Source organism: Thamnophis elegans, chromosome Z, assembly GCF_009769535.1.
Source record: "Thamnophis elegans isolate rThaEle1 chromosome Z, rThaEle1.pri, whole genome shotgun sequence".
Lineage (NCBI taxonomy): Eukaryota > Metazoa > Chordata > Lepidosauria > Squamata > Colubridae > Thamnophis > Thamnophis elegans.
Genome location: NC_045558.1, coordinates 82,575,302 through 82,595,486, shown reverse-complemented (window position 1 = coordinate 82,595,486; position 20,185 = coordinate 82,575,302). Strand labels below are relative to the sequence as shown.

At 43.1% G+C, this 20,185-nt stretch overlaps 1 protein-coding gene across 1 annotated transcript in view; it reads left to right on the top strand.

The window, feature by feature from the left end:
- The window catches only part of RECK (reversion inducing cysteine rich protein with kazal motifs), a 94,029-nt gene that overhangs the window by 28,161 nt on the left and 45,683 nt on the right, over positions 1–20,185 (top strand). Inside the window, 2 exon segments of the mRNA XM_032235893.1 lie at positions 83–280; positions 12,462–12,729. Coding sequence (XP_032091784.1) covers positions 83–280; positions 12,462–12,729 — 466 coding nt within the window.

The following is a 20,185-nucleotide window of genomic DNA, read 5'->3' as shown; positions in this document are numbered from 1 at the left end:
AACCAAATGTATATTCAAATTTATCAGCAAAGAATGAATATACTTTTTAATAATATGTAATAAAATCTCTTTTTTTCCTTAGTGGGATCAGTTTGTTGTAATTATGCTGGCCATCAAACAAATTGCTGGGAATATTGTCAAGCAATCTTTCGAACAGATACTTCTCCGGGCCCTTCCCAGATAAAGACTCTTGAAAATTACTGTGTTTCTGTGAGCCCAATGTTACTGAATTGTGTGAATAACTATACACAGTCCTATCCAATGAGAAATTCGACAGATAGTAAGTATATGACAACGAAACCTTGACATATAATATTGTGGTCAATTAATGCATGAAAATAATACAATAAGACTTCTATAAATTAAACAATGTTAATTCATTTATTGTTTTCTTAATCCATACAATTATGTACTCTAAAATTAAAGATAACCAAATGTCCTAGTTATTCTACAAGGAAAAGCCACAAAATAGAGGCACACTATGCATGCATATCTCATAAGTTATCTTCAGCATTAGGTTAGGAAAAATTCCTGCCTAATATCTGAGGAACTATTGTTAATCCAATTCAACTTTATTATAACTGTTGTAGCCAAATAAAAACAAAATATTGAAAAGTGTGTGTGTGTGTGTGTGTGTCAGGAAAACAATTAAGTACTATGTAATGGAGTAAAAATAATTAAGCAACTAAAAATTATTATGTAATAGTATAGTGTGTTTTACAAATGCTAACCCAGAACTGGATCTTGAGTCTTTGTCTGACATTAGTTGTATTAAATAGAAATTGCATTCTCTGTCTTGAAAATTTTTCAAAAGATGCTATCTAAGGGTCAAAGTTCTTATATAGAGTACAGAATAACGAGCTAGAAGTGACTTTGAAAGTCTTCTAATTCAGTATCATGCCCAAGCAAGAGACCCTATACCATTCCAGACAATGGCTGTCCAATTTTTTAAAAAAAATCTCAAGGAATGGAGTACCCGCAACGTCTGGAGGCAACTTGTTCCACTGATTAATTATTCTCACCATTAGGAAATTTCTCCTTAATTATAGATTGCATTTCTCCTTGATAAGTTTTCATCTATTACTTCTTGCTCTCAGATGTTTTGCAGAATAAGTCTACCCCTCTTTTCTCTTTGATAGCCTCTCAGATATTAGAAGCCCCTGTTTCATGTCATCCCTGTTTCTCTTTGTTAGACTACACATACCTAGTTCCTGCAACCATTTGTTTTAGCCCCCAGTCCTGTAATCAATTTTGTGACTCTTTTCTGCACTCTTTCTAGAATCTCAACATATTTTCGTATAATGGTGACCACAATTGGACGCAGTATTCCAAGTGTGATCTTAATCAAGGCAGTATAATGCGGCACTATGCAGCCTAGGACTGCATTGGGGGATTTTTTGGCAGCTGCAACACACTGCTGGCTTGTATTTGAGGGGTTGTCCACTAGGATTCCTAGGTTCCTCTCACAGTTACTACTATTAAACCAGGTACCACCTATTCTATACCTCTGTAGAGGGAACAATATAATAGCATATGGCCTAGAGACTATTGAACCATCAACACATGGACGTTGCCAAACATTAATAGGAGAACCCTTAAAATGTCCAAGAAGCACTTGGTGAGAGCATAATTTCTAACCTGGGTAAAATGAAGGTCTTACAAAATTTTAAAATTGAATTGATGATCAGTATGTAGCTGGAGTAAACTGTTTTGGGAGCAGTGATAAACAATGGAATGTGACACCTTACTTAGATTTGTTTGGAAATCTATATACCAGATTAATGCTTTAGGGCAGTTCTAGCATTATCAGAGCCTAATGTGCACACATCTTCCATAGATAAAAATAGACCATGTTCTGGCACTTATTGGAACTATGCCTGTTTCTATTTTATTATAGAAGATTATTGAAATTATTCTAATAAACTTATTTTATATGTTTTTTGATGATATTGAGCTTTGTAAAGGAGTACATTTGGAATTTGAATTTGAATTTGAATTGAATTTGAATTGATTTTATTTGTAGGCCGCCCTTTTCCCTGAGGGGACTCAGGGCGGCTCACAGAAACCAGGGAGAGGGGAATACAAAACAATACAATACTAAAACAACAACACATAATAAAATAATACACAACATGCATACAACATTCGGGCGGGGCAATGGTCCTTATCCCCAGGCCTGACGGGCGAGCCAGTTCTTCAAGGCTATGCGGAAGGCCTGGACGGTGGAGAGGGTGCGGATCTCTACGGGGAGCTCGTTCCAAAGGGTCGGGGCCGCTACTGAGAAGGCCCTCCTCCTTGTGGTTGCCAGCCGGCATTGGCTGGCCGATGGGATGCGGAGGAAGCTATAGAAAAGCTGTGGGACTACTTAGCTTGGTAGACATTGTGAGCTGCAGGAACATAATGGCCTCCTTTTGAATGGTAAATTCTCCACGAATGGTGGAGACAGCAGTCAGATAGGGTTAACTCCGTCCAGTAACCAATAGGGCTGTGACTACAGTTTATAAAACCATCCTCCGTGCAGCTCTTCCCAGCTTTAGACTCAACCAGTTTTGGACTGGACATGTAGTTGATCTTTTCTAACTTAGCAGTTATTAATTACAAATTGGATATTGCAAAAAAAAAAAAAAATTCACCCTCTGCCATCCTTAAGACCTTGCAGGCAGAGGGAATGCTTGAATTCAACCAGGGGCTTTGCCCCATGCAGCGCAGCTTTAAAGGCCTCTTTAAAACATTAGAGGCTTTTTTCCTCCTCAGTGATCATTGGAGGCTTCCTTTCGGCCACGGAATGGCTCCAACGTTCTAAATTGATTTCTGAAGTCTGCTGAGTGCTCCGGTGACAAGCCCAAGGGTGGAAATCCTGCTGCCTCTGTCTACATTGCAATGCATTTGTTGCAAAGCCTCAGGAGGATCGGCTGCAATTTCATGGCAGAGTCCGCTCTGGATGCCATTTTGAGGCAGCAGAAAAAAAGTGAGGCAGTTTATTTTTGCGTGAAGAGCAGCAGGCGCCATTTTGAAGCAATGGTTGGTAACGGGGCCCTTTTATCATCATTTATCTTGAGAGTAGCTGTTCTCCTTTCTGTTATTATGACATCCAATGCAGGAAATGGGGCAGTAGCTTCCCCTCCGGCCTCTCCTCCAGATAGCCCTATAGCTGGTCCTTCATCAGCCAAGCCTTCCAGGAAAAGGATGGTAGCAACTGGAGCAACTGAGGAGATCCCTGCAAAGACTCCTAAAACAGTAAAAAAGGGGGAAAGAGGCATTGTAAGTCTTCGGCTCACAAGACGTCTTCCAGCAAGCACACACAAGGTGGCAGAGAGACCCCTCATCCATTCCAGGTGATCCTGGTCTCTCCGGATAGCCCTCCTCTTGTGGGTCTTTCTTCAGATTCAGAGGTTTCTCTTTCTGCTCCAGATTCTCCTTCTCAACTGGGAGATGGTATAGGTTTTTTTTATTCCCCTCCTAGTGGGGACAAATCATTAGAGGGCGCAGGCTCCTCTCCTGAGGCAAATCAGGCTCCTTCCTCCCCTGGGTTTCAACCATCCCCAGCTATAACCCCAGATGTTGCTGCCATCATAGCCTCAGCCATTGAAAAGGGCATAGCTGCTGGGCTTCAGCATAAAGAGTCTTCTAGGCATAGCTCCAAATCTAAGGTGAAGGGTGCCAAAGCTAAAAGTAAAAGAAGCATTCCTCAAGGAAGGCTTCTTCTGAATGTTCTGTGTCCCGGCCTTCCACAGTGAGGGATAAGGAAGAGCAGGCGCCTAGGATTCAGACTGTTCTGAGGATGAAGATCTGGGCCCCGATCAGCCCGTGTTTGTGGGACTTTTTAAACCTGCTCTTTTTTGGTCCTTGTTTAAGGCAAAGAAGATTGCCGGATTTAAGCCTACTCCAGCTCCTAAGGGTGCTGCCCCAGAGACAGGGGATTCGGAAGATCCTCTTTTTCTGGAGCCCACTGTTGAAAAGGAGGTTGTTCCTTCTCCTAGAATCTTCATGGTACAAAGATACTGGGCCTCTCCTGGCTCCGGCCCTTTGCCCAATGCCCTAGATAAACACCTGTATAACGTAGGGCCTGCTCTAATCAAGGCTCCCAATCTCCTCTCTATAGGCCTTCCAGTGGTGGCATTTGCTTCTCCTAATGCAGTCGCTAGTGCTCCGGAGAATTCTCTTAAACCTGAAGACAAGCCTTCGGAACAAACACTTGTCAAGGATCACCAGGTCTCAGCCTGGGCTATTCAGGCTTCCACTTCTTCATTTTTTAGCAGATCTGCTCTCTGGTTAAAGCAACTCCAGAGCAGGACTTCCAGATAGTTATTATGGCTTAAAAATTGGCAAGCTGATGCCAGAGCCAAAAGGCAGCAGGCTTCTTCCCCATTCTCTGGGGGACATCTATTTGGGGCTTCTTTAGAACCTTTATTAGTGGAGTCAAAGGACAAGCGTAAGGTCTTTCAACCGACCTTCCACAAGTCGGACAATGGGACATCTTCTCCCTTCTATCAACATCCACCCTTTCGAGGGCAGAATGGGGGTTTCTCCAACCCTGTCCGCAGTGCCAATCTCACCCTAGGCAGGGTTCCAATCAACAGGATAGGTCCAATAGGACCTTCCAGCCATACCCTCCCAGAAAATCCTTTAGAGAGGGCTTCAACCAACCCTACAGATGTCAAAAGTGACTGTCTGGAGGGTCTCCCAATAGGGGACTGACTGTCTGTGTTTGTGGACCGATGCGAAGACATAACAACCGATGCCTGGGTCCTGAAGACCATCAGATGGGTCTGACCCTGGAATTTCTCTCCAACCATCCAAGGCATTTTGTTCCTTATCCAATGTCTCATGACATACAAAAGAGACATCTTGTGGAACAGGCCATTTGCTACGGATCAGGGCAATTCAAGCTGTGCCCAAGGGCCAAGAACTCCAGGGGTTCTACTCCCAGCTGTTCATGGTGTCAAAGACTCGGGTGGGATGGAGACTGATTCTGGCTCTCAAAGTCTTGAACCGATTTGTCATTTATTGATGGTTCAAGATGCACTCCCTGCAGTCCATCTTGGAGAGCATCTGCAAGGGCGACCTCCTCTCTTCGGTAGAGCTCATGGAGGTGTATCTACATATTCCCATCTTTTGCGAACACAGACAGTTCCTTCAGTTCAAATATGGGGCAAATCATTTCCAGTACCGAGCCCTCCCCTTCGGGCTGTCATCAGCCCCAAGGCTCTTTACAAAGGTCCTGGTGGTGGTAGCGGCGCACCTCTGCTCCAGATCGGTCCGGACCCAAGTCTATCTGGATGACATTCTCTTACAGTTCCCATCGGGCAAGCTCACAGAGATATTCACACCATCATTCAAGTCTTTCAGGAGCTAGGCTTCTCAATAACTCTCGCAAAGAGCTCTCTGAACCCAGACACTCGTATCCTTCATCTGGGGGCCTTCATGTGCAGGGCAAAGTGTTCCTCTCAGCAGATCGACGGAACAGCCTGCAGGATCTGGCCAGAACAATCTGTGCCTGTCGCAGAGCCCAACTTCTCCAGTGGTCTCGTCTGTTGGGGAAGATGTTGTCCTGCTTCTACATTGTGCCATGGGCACGCCTCCACAGGCGTTGCCTTTAATGGTACCTGCTACCGTACCAGAAGAACCACCCCAGCTGCTCCTTGCAACAGGTTTGCATTCCTCCGCATGTGACAAAGTCCTTGGGATAGTGCCTATCACTGGCACTGACTCACGGGACTCTCTTTCGAGAGCCGGTCGCCTCACGCTCACCACGGATGCCATTCTGAGGGGTGGGGGGCTCATCTCCAAACAGGGGTGACACAGGGACTGTGGTCACAAGCCGATCGTGCCAACACCATCAATTGTCTGGAACTGTGGGCAATCCACCTAGCCCTTCGGTGGTTCCAGAACACAGTGCGCAACACCCATGTTTTTGTCCTCATGAACAACAACACCGCAAAGGCGCACATAAATCAGCAAGGGGGGGACAAGGTCCGAACCACTGATGAGGGAGGCATGGCTATTGGGGCTTTGGGCAGAAGCCCATCTTCTCTCCCTCAGGGCAGAACACATCTCAGGTGTCAACAACACACAAACTGATTGGCTCGGTCGCACCCAGATCCACCATGGCAAGTGGAGGATCTCACACAACCTCTTCTGAGAACTGTCCCACAGATACGGGAGATCAGTACTCAACCTCTTTGCCACAAGGGAAAATGTCCAACTTCCATGGTACTTCACTAGGTCTGTGGCTCCAGGATTGGAGGGGGTGGACACTTTTCGGTGCCCGTGGCCCCCGGGCCTTCTATACATGTTTCTTCTGCCTCTAATACAGAGAGTGGTGCAGAAAATGCTAGATGAGGAGGTGGAAATTCTCCTTCTGGTACCACATTGACCCTGCTGTCCTGGTTTGGCGACCTAATTATGCTATCAGTAACACCTCCATGGCGTATTCCGTTGCACAACTCTCCCTCTCACAAGGCTCAATCCATCATTCAGATCCACATTGGTTACAACTAACCGTGTGGAGGTTGAGCAGGAGGCGCTGAGAGCGGATGGGTTGTTGGAAAGTGTCATTCAAACCAAGCTTCGCGATACCTGTCTACCACTCGAATATACGATGCTACCTAGACAGCTTTTACCAAGTGCTGTTCCTCTTAAGAGCCAAGGTGGCGCAGTGGTTAAATGCAGCACTGCAGGCTACTGCTAGACCAGCAGTTCAGCGGTTCAAATCTCACCGGCTCAGGGTTGACTCAGCCTTCCATCCTTCCGAGGTGGGTAAAATGAGGACCCAGATTGTTGGGGGCAATATGCTGACTCTCTGTAAACCGCTTAGAGAGGGCTGAAAGCCCTATGAAGCGGTATATAAGTCTACTGCTATTGCTATTGCTATTGCTCTTCTAACATTGTTCCTCTGTCTGCCTCTCTGGCTAATGTTTTAGACTTTCTCCAATAGGGCCTCATCAAGAATCTTTCGCCAAACACGTTGAGGTATCAAGGGGCAGTTCTCTCTACAGTCCTAACTCTACAGACAGGTGAGCCCATCTCTCACCTGACACACATTCAACGATTCTTCCGAGGAGCGACCAACATTCATCCTCCCACCATTCATAGGTACCCAACTTGAGACCTAACTAAGGTTTTAGACTTTCTCACCAAGGCTCCATTCAAACCATTATGGACCTTATCTCACTTTCAAGGTCACCTTCTTAATCGCAGTGACTTCAGCTAGACAAATTTCTGAAATTGCAACTCTGTCAATTAAAATGACCTCTGCATTTTTCATACAGATAGAGTCATTCTCTGTCTCGATCCAACATTTACGCCCAAAGTGAACTCATTGTTTCATAAAATCCAAGAACTGGTACTACCACATCCTACTCATAGGTTAGAAAAAAAGTGGCATACCCTAGATGTTCACAGGGCCTTAGGTATTTATATCAAACATACTGCTTTGTTTCGGCATTCTGAGGCCTTACTAATTTCTTTTCAAACAGCTACTCTTGGTTCCAAGGTCTCTTCTTCCACCATAGGGCACTGGCTTAGAGCCTGTATTTCTAAGCCATACAGGGCGAACGATTTGCATCCTCCACGAGGCATAACGGCTCATTCCACCCAGAGCGCGGCCACGACTGCAGCCTGGGCTACTCAGGCTTCGGTTGAGAAAATTTGTAGCGCGGCCATGTGGACATCCCCAATCCCATTTATTTGCCATTACAAGATAGACCTCTTTGGTTCTGCTGAAGCTGCCTTAGGAAGGAGAGTTTTACAAATCCATTCCTTGGAGTCCTCTTCCACGGGGACCGGATCCCTCACTTAATATGGGCCAAGCTTGGATATGTCCCTATCTGACTGCTGTCTCCACCAATCGTGAGAATGGGCATTGATATTTACCTGATATGCTCATTCTCACTACAGGTGGAGACAGCAGTCAGCCCTACCCTGTTCTGGTCGGAGTGCAGCCTTTGACAGGATTAGGGTAGGTCTCTCTCTTCCTTTTCTTTTCCCCCCATTTCTTCTCCATCATCATATCAACTACATGTCAGTCTACAGTCCACCTTTGTTGAAAGCTGGAGAGGAGCTGCACAGAGGATGGTTTTGTGAACTGTAGACTCAGCCCTATTGGTTACTGGATGGCGTTAACTCTATCTGACTGTTGTCTCGACCTGCAGTGAGAATGAACTTATCAGGTAAGTATCAGTGCCCAATCTTACACTAGCTATAATCCAGAGATGGGTCCCTACCAGTTCGCACCTATTCGGTAGAACCGGTTCGTCAAATCTACCGAACCGGTTAGAAGAGGTTCCACCAGTGGACCCGGAAAGCAGGCCACACCTACGGAAGAGGTTCCAAAATTTTTTTGAAACCCACCACTGGTCCTTGGATATGATTATTCTACACTATCAAGATCCTATTTATAAAACTCAGTGCCTCTGTGAAAGGTAAGGATGACTACTGCGTTTGTGGTGCAATCAGAACATTGCGTGTGTTGAAGTTGTTTTAACGCAAACCAAAGATGCCTTTTAAAAAACAAGTTTACATCATATTCTTATGCATGCCAGGGCTGTGTGTGAAGTAATTTAAGGTGGTTCTGACAAGTGTCGTCGGCATCTTCATATCCAGTCACATGGGCAGCAAGCCACTCCCATCTGGTCACATGGGCGGCAAGCCACTCCCACAAAGTAGGCCACACCCACAGAGTAGGTTCGAACAATTTTTGAAACCCACCACTGCTATAATCCTTGCCAAATAAGAAAAATGATCATGCCAGGTATTTATAGGTGCTTATCTGTTTGGTTGGAGTCCTATTTAATTGCCATTTGTGAATTTTATGATTATGTCAGACAAAACCTGACATCTTGGTTTTCTGATAATTAGTTTTTCTGTAGAATAAAGCTAATGCCCTAAATGCTTTTCCTATTCTCACCTGTGATTCAGACATAATAACATCATCGATATAAGTAGTGCCTAGATTGCATGATTAGCCAGAGTGGGTAGATGATGGTTTGAAACAATGAGGAATTGAAGTATTGGATTTAAATACAAATTGAATAGTAATGGGGATAATACACAATCTTGTTTTACACTCCTGTATGTTGGAACTGGTTTAGATAGCTATCCCTATGGAGGAAATCTACTTTCTTGTGAGGTATTAGACAAAAGTGATTGAATAAGCATCAATAGCCTTTTGTCAATATGAAATGTCTCAAACTACCCTATTGGTGTTAAATCAAAAGCTAATTTAAAAGCAACAAAAGTTGCAAAAAAGAGTACTTTTCTACCAGCAGTAATGCCCATTCCTCTCTAAATCCAGCATGTTCTTCAGCGATAATATTTCCATTTCATACATGATCCACTTATAGATATTTAATTTTAGACATAGAAATCTGGCATAAAGATAGTTTATTGTGTTTAATAAAGTAATAGGCCTACTTTGTAGAGTCATGTCTATTTCATTTATTTCTGTATATTAGTACCATAGTGGTCTATTTCAGTCAGATGGGAATTGTCCAGTGTTTTAATATGTGTAAATAAGGTGGCCTATATCAGAGCCACCAATCTTTATTTGTCTTTATTTTCGGCAGGATAAAATCATCACTAGATGGTGCTCCTGGTTTTATTGGGCAATAAGATCTTTAATGTCAGTTATGGACACTGGTGGCCATTTCAGAAGAGGGAATCACATCTAAGATTATAGGGGCTCCATTTTGAAGATGTTATAAAGATCTCCCATTTATCTTATGCAATAACACCTATATGTCTATCTGTAAAGGACTGATTTATTAATCACCAAAATCAACTGGAGTTCTTAAATTTTGCTACTAGAATTATTCCTCCAATTCTCTCTTGTACCCTATCTTTTCTTTATTTTCAGAATGTGTTTGTAATTCTTTTTTTGAATCTTAAGTAATAAAAAAACATTCAAAAGAATTTTCCTGACAAAGGGAGGATATTTAGGATAGCCTTTTTAGTCTTAATCATTATCATATCAGGATTTTGTTCTTTTTTGTGCATAGATATCATTTGGTGTTAAAAATCTTGGCAGGGGATCTTGGAGCTTCATAATAATTAATTGGTATAGTGACATTATTTGTTCATCTGAATAGATTTGGATATATATTTAAAGGAGGGACTCAGAGGCCAAAAGTCGAGACATAACTTTAGCCAGATTTGAGACCATTTATTTTGTACTTGTTTTAATGCCAATGGAGCAATGACCTACTTTTAATACTTCAAAGTTCATTTTAGGGTAAAAAAAAAATATTAAAAAAAAATAACTCCCCCTCCCCCCCAACATTGAAACTAGCTATTGGGAAAGGAGCAGAGCAATTAATTTATTCACTGCTACTTGGAATGCAGCTCAGATAAATACTGTTGTTACATTTTTGAATGAGACAGCTGTACAAGAGAGTTACATTACATTAAAAAAAAGATAAAGAATTTGGTTCCATAAGATTGAAAACATTGCAGATGAGCCTTTTGTTTACCTGACAAAGATATTTTTGCCCTCGCTTCATATTAAACTTGAATTGATGAAAAATTTGTGAAAGCGATAAAATGAAGAAGGTTTTTGTTATTTGAGACAGATGTTTCCAAGAATAACTGATGCCAAGGTTAAGGAAGGTGATCAATGACAAGCAGAAGATCTATTAATGGGGCCCCCCAAAATTGACTGGAAAGCATAGAAGAATGTCATTGAGAATTTTCTTAGCAACTACAAAGCACCAAACTACATTCAACTGGTTGACAAACCTGTTAAGAAATACAACACCATAGAGTGCAACATGTCACTGGCGATTTCTTTTTCTGCATTCACATTTGGACTTCTTTCCTGAAAATTTAGATGCAGTCAGTGACATACTGTACATGGTGAAAGTTTTCAGGAGGACATTACCACAATGGAAAAATGATATCAGGGCAACTGATGGTTGCACTCTGTTGCTGGACACTGTTGTGAGATGCATTGGACATTGAGTACAAATGAAAATCAGCAATAAAACACCTTTAACCTTACTGAAATGCAACAGATCAGAAACATGTAATTAAATAAATTATAATAATTAAAATTAATTTCATATTTCTCAGGATTCCTACATGATATAATCGTTTGGAAATTATATTTGGTTGAATTTTAAGGGGTATATCATAATTACCTAAAGTTCTTTTTAAAACATTTGTTCTCCTATGATTATTTATAAATTGAACACAGGGAACTTATTTTCTTTATCTAGATTTGACTTTCCATGCATTAAGAATGTATTTCAAAATAATATGAACATCTGAGAATATTAAATGTAACAAATTAATATATGAATTAACTTCCTTTTCGTAAGAAACATTTATACTTACATGATAAAATAATATTGAAATGAAGCATTAATTTCAGAACATGTGATTTACAGCATGATGGAGTCAAAGTCTAAAATATTATTTTTTGTGGAGTCAGTTAATACAAAATCTATTGAAGTTTTGAATATTGTTGTTAATAACTCTTTCCATCCTCTAGGCAAAATACAAATATTTAATTCGTAAGTCTTAATCTGCAGATTCTAAAATTTGCATATCAACTTGATTCATCACTAACATAATTTTTTAAAAGTAATTCTAAGCTTTTTAATAATTACTTGTAGTAGAGTTAGGTATTTCTGAGTCTAAAAATGCATGTCCGAATTGGGATGTCAGTAGATTTAATTGAAAATACTGCCACTGAGTCACGTAAATCAGATTATTTTTCCTTTACAGCAGAAAACATTGAAAATACATCTATTAATTAGTCACACTAAATCTCACTTTTTTTATGACCAGTTTTTGAAACTTATTCTGAAATAAGGATTATTCCATTGCATGAACTGAATGGGAGAAAAAGTTTCAAAACATCCCTTTTCCAAAAATATATTTCACAATTTTTGAATTTTGCATATAAAGGAGAGTTTCCACTAGGGGGACTCATCCAAAAATTGATACTAGATAATAGAAGTACAAAATTTGGAAACAGAATCTCCTGACCTTAAACTTCATCCTTTAATGTACTCCTCAGAATCAAGGATTCAATAAGTCTGAATAGCTGACAAACTCAAGAAACTTGTGGATTTCAGGAAAACATTATCTGAAAAAAAAATTATTTTATATTAAATTCAGAGCAGTGATTCAAGACCAAAAAACTTTATATTGTTTGTTAACTTCATTTCCCCTTCATCACAACAGCTGACTTGAAGGCATGAAATAGATTTCTGAGAATGCTTGAGAGTCTACTAGAGGAAAAAAGAATTTAGTAAAGAAATTATTTTTGTTCAGAAGGTAAAAACTGGTCCATGCTTGCTTGCTGTGCAAATGAAGTATTGAATCCATAGCAAGAATTTAATGTAGATTAAAAAGGTAAACAGTAGAAGATATGAGTTCTCATGCATATATGCCAAACCAGAGGTTCATATATGCACAGAAGTGACAACTAACAATATTTATTTTTCTTTCTTATATAGGTTTATACTGTTGTGATAGAGCTGAAGATTATGTTTGCCAAACAGCTTGTAAAAGGATTCTGATGTCAATGAAAACAGAACATGAAATTGTGGATGGGCTTATTGAAAGCTGTAAAACAATGCCTCTTCCACAGGATCCACTTTGGCAATGTTTCTTGGAGAGCTCTAGATCTGTTCATCCTGGAGTGACATTGCATCCACCACCTTCAACAGTTCTGGATAGTGCTAAGTTGCACTGTTGTTCCAAAGCAAATACTTCTTTGTGCAGGTTCGTATATCTCCTTCTTTGTTTCAATTCCTACAAGCTTTTGATAAAAACAATTTGCTAATATTTAAACAGTGTACATTTTTTTAGTGAAGTGAACCAATTTGAAATTTGAGAAAAACTTCGGAACTTTATCAATAGTTTAATAAAAGAGGCTTTCTTATTTACAAAATGAAAGGAACAATGTAACAAAATGCCACCACTTTTGTAAGATAGTTTGCTAATGTCAAAATAAAATATGTTCAAAATTCTATATAAAAGTCAGAGAACTACATATTACTAAAATTCTCATTGTTATCCTTAACTGCGTTATCTATCTCACTTAAGTTAATTAACAAAGATACCTGGCTCACTGTTTTCCAAGATTATATTTTACTGAGAACAAAAGCAAATTTAGAAGTAATAAGGCAGAATCTGTTGGTTTGGTATGAAGAAAATGCAGTTAATTTCCCCTTCCCCCCCCCAGCCACCCCATTATCAGTCAAAGCCCAATTAGAAGTTCTCAGATTGTTTAGAAAATGGATCCTGTATTCGTACCTTCTCCATCTCCACATTCTTTTGGCTGAAGTTATGTTGGATTGATATAACTTACTTTCAGGACTGGCACAGTTTCATTCTCAACCCCCCACCTGTCCTTGTTCAATCACATTCCAATCTCTGCCCCCCTGCCCCCATTGCTAATGTCAGGCTGGCAAGGTGTGATGTAAAACTAGAAGAATGACATGTCCCTCTAAAAAAATGGATAAGAAAAAATAGTTACAGCATAAAATCTCTTTTTGGCTTATTGGGTTATTAATTATTAAATTGGTGGGTTAAACAGGGCATGCATGGAAACAAACATCTCTAGTCTCAACTCACTCAATCTCTGGGAGGGAAATCCATCCACAGAATAAGGTACTGTAACCTTCTGATATGGAGTCTAGAATTCAGGATTCATTTAATCTCAATATGTTGTTCTTCCTTGTTGGTGGAGATAGCATCCAGGATGGGTTAACTCTGTCCAGTATCCAATTGGACTGAGTCTACAGTTGTGATGTCACGCCTCCTCCAGTGACTACTCCCAGCTTTAGACTCAGTCTGATCAAAGGATTGGACGTATTCCCTTAGCTCTCCTCAAAATTAGCTAGCTAGATAAAAAAACTTTTTTCCTTTCAATTGGCTTCCTGCTCAAATTTAATCTAGAGCTCCAGAACATCAAAATATCCAATGGGGGAGGAGGGTTTTCCCACATCACGCGAGCCTTGCCTCGCACGGGGCACTTGCCTCGCTTCACTCAACGTCCAGCAAAGCACACGATGGATAGCGGGCACCACAAGTTCGCTTCCCAAGGATTTTCTTGGCAGACAAGCCTGCGGGCGGTAACCCAACAGCCTCTATTCTTTAGGCAATCGACTCCATTTGCAGCTACTCTTTTGGCATGAAAAAGCAGCAGCCATTTTATTTCGGTGCAAAGAATTGGCGGCCATTTTTCCCAACACAGGGAGCTTTCCCAAGGGCATCAACCTCCCTCAGGCCCTTATTGCCACATATCATGGTCTCTCCAGTCAGAGGGAACAGGATCTCTCTAATGGCTCACAGCCATTCCCTCATGACAGTCCGATTGCCGGCCCCTCGGCATCAAAACAGCCAAGAAATGGGTGGCCCCATATCCGTGGTCCAAAGGACACCCGCCAAAGCCTCTTAAGGCGGCCCAAAAGACAGAGTCTCGGCGCCAACAGTTGCTGGACAAAGTTCGAAAAGGCTCAATGCCTTGCTGTAATGCAGCAGCCTCATGCTTGAACCGTGTGCCCAAAAGCTCACATCCATTTCTGCCAGGCCCTTTGCCAATAGATAGCCCCAGGCCTACTGACCTGTCTACTGACAGTGAGGAAGAATCTCCTTTGGTGAGGCAGCACAGTTCAAGGCTCCTTTAGCATCAGCTGAATTGCCTATTACCGGGGCCCCATCCTCAGCAGGGGGATCTACACCAAACCAAGTACAGCCACCCATGCTCCTTCCAACTGGAAGTCTTGATATGGCTTTCATCATCTCTGAAGCCATTCGTCAAGGCATCATGGCAGTTATCTAGCAAGGATTGTCATCTGCTTCTGCCCAGCTCAGACAGCCGTCTGCCAGGAAATCCTGTGTCAGCAGAAGTCCTGCTTCCCCATCAGGACCCACTCATTCTGAACCCTTATCTCAGGTTTCAGTAGGTGGGGAAGAGGAGGAAAAAGCCATTTGGGATTCTGACCATTGGAAGATGAGGACCTATCCCTAGACCAGTCCTCCTTTGTCGGACTGTTCAAACCAGCTGTTTTTCTATCTCTTCTTTTTAAGACCAAAAAAATAGCTAAAGCAGGGTTAGCTCCTCTCCCTCAGGATTCACATCCAGGAAAAAGGGATCCAATGGATCCCCTCTTCCTGGAACCTACCGTTGAGAAGGAAGTGATTCCTTCCACCTGATTATTCCTGGACTTAGTCCAAAGGCAGTGGGTTTCCCCAGGGTTGGGTCCCCTTCCCAACTCTCTAGACAAACAGCTGTACCATATCGGTCTGTAACTGGCCAAGGCACTGGAGGTTCCTGCAGTGCACTCCCCAGTAGCTACCCTTCCCCCCCCCTTCGGCTGTGACCCAGAGGAGGTGTTGAAACCTGAGGACAAGCATTTTGAACAGATGCTTGTCAAGGGCCACCAAGCTGCGGCCTGGTCGATATGGACCTCTACTTCAGCCTCCTTTTTCAGAAGGGCTGCCATCCTCTGAATTAAACAATTACAGGATAGACTTCCACTGGGAGATTAAGGTCACATCATGACCTTAATAAAATCAAGGCTGCAGTTGAATTCTTAGCAGATGCCTCCTTAAATGCAGTCCAATTCGCATCCAAAGCCATAGTGTGGCTTTGGATGCCACAGACCTATGGGTCAGGAACACATTCAGGTCAGGCCTGTCATTAGAATTCATCTCCAACCTTCCGATGTCCTTTGTCCAATGTCCCGTCTCTTGGGAGCCACATCGACCGTTCCTTATGGAACAAATGACCTGTCATCTGCTCGACATCCAGGTGATCCAACCGATCCCTCTGGATCAAGTAGGACAGGGATTTTATTTCCATCAGTTTGTCATTCCAAAGGCTTTGGGGGGTTGGAGAATGATTCTTGACCTAAAATCCCTGAACCATTACATCAAGTACCGCAGGTTGAAGATGCACTGCCTCCAGACAATTCTGGAGGGGATCCGGGAGTGTGTGACCACCTGACATCGGTGGACTTGACAGAGTGCTACCTCCATGTCCCCATCCTTCCAGCTCACAGGCAGTTTCTCCATTTCTGGAGAAACTCCATTATGTGAGGCAACACCTTCAATATAGGGCCTCCCCTTCGGACTTTTGTCCACCCCCAGGTTTTTATAAAAATTTGGGTGGCATTAGCGGACCACCTCTACAGGCCTATCAGACTACAATGCTACCTGGATGACATTTTGATCCAGTCCAGGTCAGCAAGTCAGGCACACAGGGATCTCCAGGCTACTCTCCAGTCCCCCCCCCATCAATGTGGAGAAAAGTTATCTTGTTCCCACAACCCATCTGTTGCACTTAGGGCCATAATGAGTCCCCCCATAATGAGTCCCCCCAGGGAAAAGGGCGGCATATAAATAAATTACTCATAATAGAGACAGTGCAGGGTACAGTTCTTCTCTCCCCAGATCGTCTCTCCAATTTCCAGGAAATGGTCACAGAGGTGATGAAATGTCATCAGGTACCACTTCTTCAGCTTTCACAGCTCCTGGGCAAAATGGTTTCCTACTTACGAATTGTTCCCTGGTCCCGTCTCCACAGCCGAAAACTGCAGTGGTTTCTTCTTCCACATCAAAAGGCAAACAGGCAAAAGTCTTGTACCCTCCCTTCCTTATTTTATGTAAGCCGCCCTGAGTCCCCTCAGGGAAAAGGGCGGCCTATAAATTCTAATAAAAAAAAAAGGAGCTGCTCATCACATCAGGTCAAAGTACCTCCAGCAATCAGGTCCCTGGGGTGGTGGCTGTTCCCCAGCCTAGATGACTGGGGAGATCACCTCGACACTCAAATGACACAGGGCAGGTGGTCCAAGGCAGAGGCCTCCCACAGCATCAACTGGCTGGAACTCCAGGCAGTCCATCTTGCCCTCATGCAATTCCAGGATTTGGTAGGCAGTGCACACGTACTTGTCTTTATGGACAACACAACAACAAAGGTGCACATCAACCGCCAAGGGGGATTTGGTCCAGGTTCCTCATGGAAGAGGCTAATCATCTGGGTATTTATATGGAACACCACCTTCGATCCCTTTGAGCTGAGTACATCTCCGGAGTGTACAATCTCCAGGCAAACTGACTAAGCCACTCCCAAGTAGAGCATGCAGAAGGGGACTGTTCCTAGAATTGACCAACAGGTATGGGCTTCTGGTCATCAACCTGTTTGCAACACATCTCAACAACCAACTGCTCACGTACTTCACCAGGTATGCAGACGCAGGGTCAACGGGAGTGGACGCCCTCCGCTGTTGGTGGCCATCGGGCCTTCTCCACGCATTCCCTCCTCCTGCTGATCCAGAGGGTGGTCTGGAAAATGCTGGAAGAGAGTGCAGAACTCCTCCTCCTCGCGCCTCACTGGTCCCGCAGACCTTGGTTCACGGAATTAGTGAACCTTTCTGTGGCCCCTCCATGGCGCATTCCCATAGCCCAGGCCTCTCTAACACAGAGCTCTCTTTTCCATCCAGACCCGCACTGGTTACAGCTGATAGCCTGGAGATTGAGCAGGCAGCTTTAACAGAGGCCAACCTTTCATACTTCAGGCATCCCAGCAAGCCTCCACCAATTGTATATACGATGCTACCTAGAGAGCCTTCACCAATTGGTGTGTCAGCCAAGGCATTGCTCCCGCCACCGCATCCATACCCTCGATTTTGGACTTTTTCCAGCAGGGCCTTGACACGGGCCTCTCATCTAACACCCTTAGATGACAGGTGGTGGCCCCATCTTCAATCCTGGTCTCCCCATCATTCAAAACTCTTTCTCACCATCCACTAGTCACAGGTTTTCTCCGGGGGCAACTAACATCAGCCATCCCACCATTCATAGATTTCCAACATGGGATTTAGGTAAGGTCCTGGATGTCATCATGGGACTACCCTTTGAACCTCTGTGAACTACCTGTAATGATACATTTATCTCTCAAAGTGGTGTTCTTAGTGGCTGTCATGCTCTGCGTATGTCGGAAATTGCAGCCCTGTCTATGAAGCAAGATCTCTGCATTTTTCATCAGGACAGAGTAGTTCTCTGTTCTTTTGGACACTGGAACAGATCCTGCATTTTAAAGGCCTAAGGATCCCATGCCTTGCCAACTCCTTGACACGTGACGGCCCATTGTACTAGGAGCGCTGCCACGTCGGTGGCGTGGTCCACTCAGACACTTGTTCTCTGGGCAATGGAGATAGCATCCATCCCCACTCTGTATCTTTCAGACCTTATTAGTAAGGAGTAGGGACCTCTCAGGGCACTTGTGATAGGTACTGGAGGAGAGTGTTAGCTTGACGGATTCCTGTTTACACCATACGTCAGTCTACAGATCCTCTTTGTCAAAAGCTGGGAGGAGTCACCAGAGGAGGCAGGACTGTAGACTCAGTCCAATTGGATACTGGACAGAATTAACCCATCCTGGAAGCTATCTCTACCGCCCAGAGAATGGGCATCTCAGATAAGAACCAACCCCCATTCTCTTTCTATCATAATTGGAAGTGGAAGTGGTTTTGTGAGAGCAGACAAGAGCAAACTAGAGATAGGCTTCAATAAAAAACAGGATGAATGCGCTTAAGTCTTTTTGGCAGATTTAATTTAACTGTCACTGGATTTATGACCCTGGTAATGGGGAGAGGTCCTATGTACTTTGGTCCTAGTTTTCTGCAGTGTTGTCATGACTGCAGGAACTTAGTGGAGGGGTAAACCTTATCTTCTACTTTAAAAGTGTCCAAGTTTGGCCGCATCATCATCATCGAGGCTACCAGCCACTACACCATGTCTCCATCTAATGCCAGGTCCACACAGTCAATGTGAATGGCATCATCTGGATATGGAGTCCCGTAACATTCCATATAATGCCAAACTTGGGCTAGGAAATGGGCCAGCTGTTTGTTGGGGTCCCATCAAATTTAACTGTCAATGGTGGTGATTAGTGATCTCCCTGGCCTAAGAGTGGGGCCTGTGCTGGTGGGGTAGCCATCACCAGGGCAGCTGCAGGGATGGTGGCTGCTGGGATAGCTGGCAGAGCTAGTATAGACATTGGAAGTGTCACAGGCATAGTAGAGGCTGTGGCAGGCACGATGTAGAGCTGGGTGATATTGTGGTGGCTCTCTGCGCTGGAGGGTTTGACACTTCCGGCACCTAAAATTTCTCCTTCAACTACTTTATAACTGGGCTGGAAATGGGGTTTGGGAACAGCATTTCTTGAGGAACCGTTATTAGCCTGGCATGCCAGGCATTTTTTGCTATTCATGCAGTTTCCATGCATATGCCTGGTACATACCACGTTCTCCTGGTAGTGCCCACCATTGTCTAGATTTCACAGTTTCCAGGCAATTTGAATGTAGTTGTTGGCAACTGAGGTGCAGGAGATACTTGAAGACAATGGGTGGACCATCTGGAACTTGCCAGAAGCCTTCTTCAAAAACTCATATTTCTCCTTCCAGTGCTCCACTTCCCCTTTTTCTAAGAAATTCTCGTAAGAAATTTTTGTATGTACTTGCAGGTCTAGAGCGACCATAGACAGAGTTTAGGGCTGCCTTACTAGCCATTTTGCAGCTGGACCTGTATCTTGGTTCTCTTTCATGATTATGGAATCATCTTTGGTATGCATGGCAATGAAGGATGGAGAGACTTCACTCACACACTCGACATATAGTCCTTAATGGAGTTACATCTTTGTGGAGGGTACCCCAAGCTTCCGCTTTAGGCTCAGTACTCTTCAATATTTTCATTAACTATTTAGATCAGTAGTTCTCAATCTTCCCAATGCCGCGACCCTTTAATACATGTTGTGGTGACCCCCACCATAAAATTATTTTCGTTGCTACTTCAAAACTGTAATTTTGCTACTGTTATGAATTGTAATGTAAATATCTGATATGCAGAATTTATTTTCACTATTACAAATTGAACATAATTAAAGCACAGTGATTATTCTGCCAATCATGGTTTGGGAGAAGATCAGTCAGGCTGGGATTTTGCAGGATAAAATGACCTTCCTGCCTGCCTCCAGCAGCAGTTTGTGGTTTACATGAGTTTCACTTTATTAAGTTTACTTTTTATATATTCCGTTCCACCCACCCACCCACCCAGCCAGCCAGCTTTCTTTCTTTCTTTTCTTTCTTTCTTTCTTCTTTCTCTTTCTTTCTTTTCTTTCTTTTCTTTTCTTTCTTTCTTTCTTTCTCTTTTTCTTCTTTCTTTCTCTTTC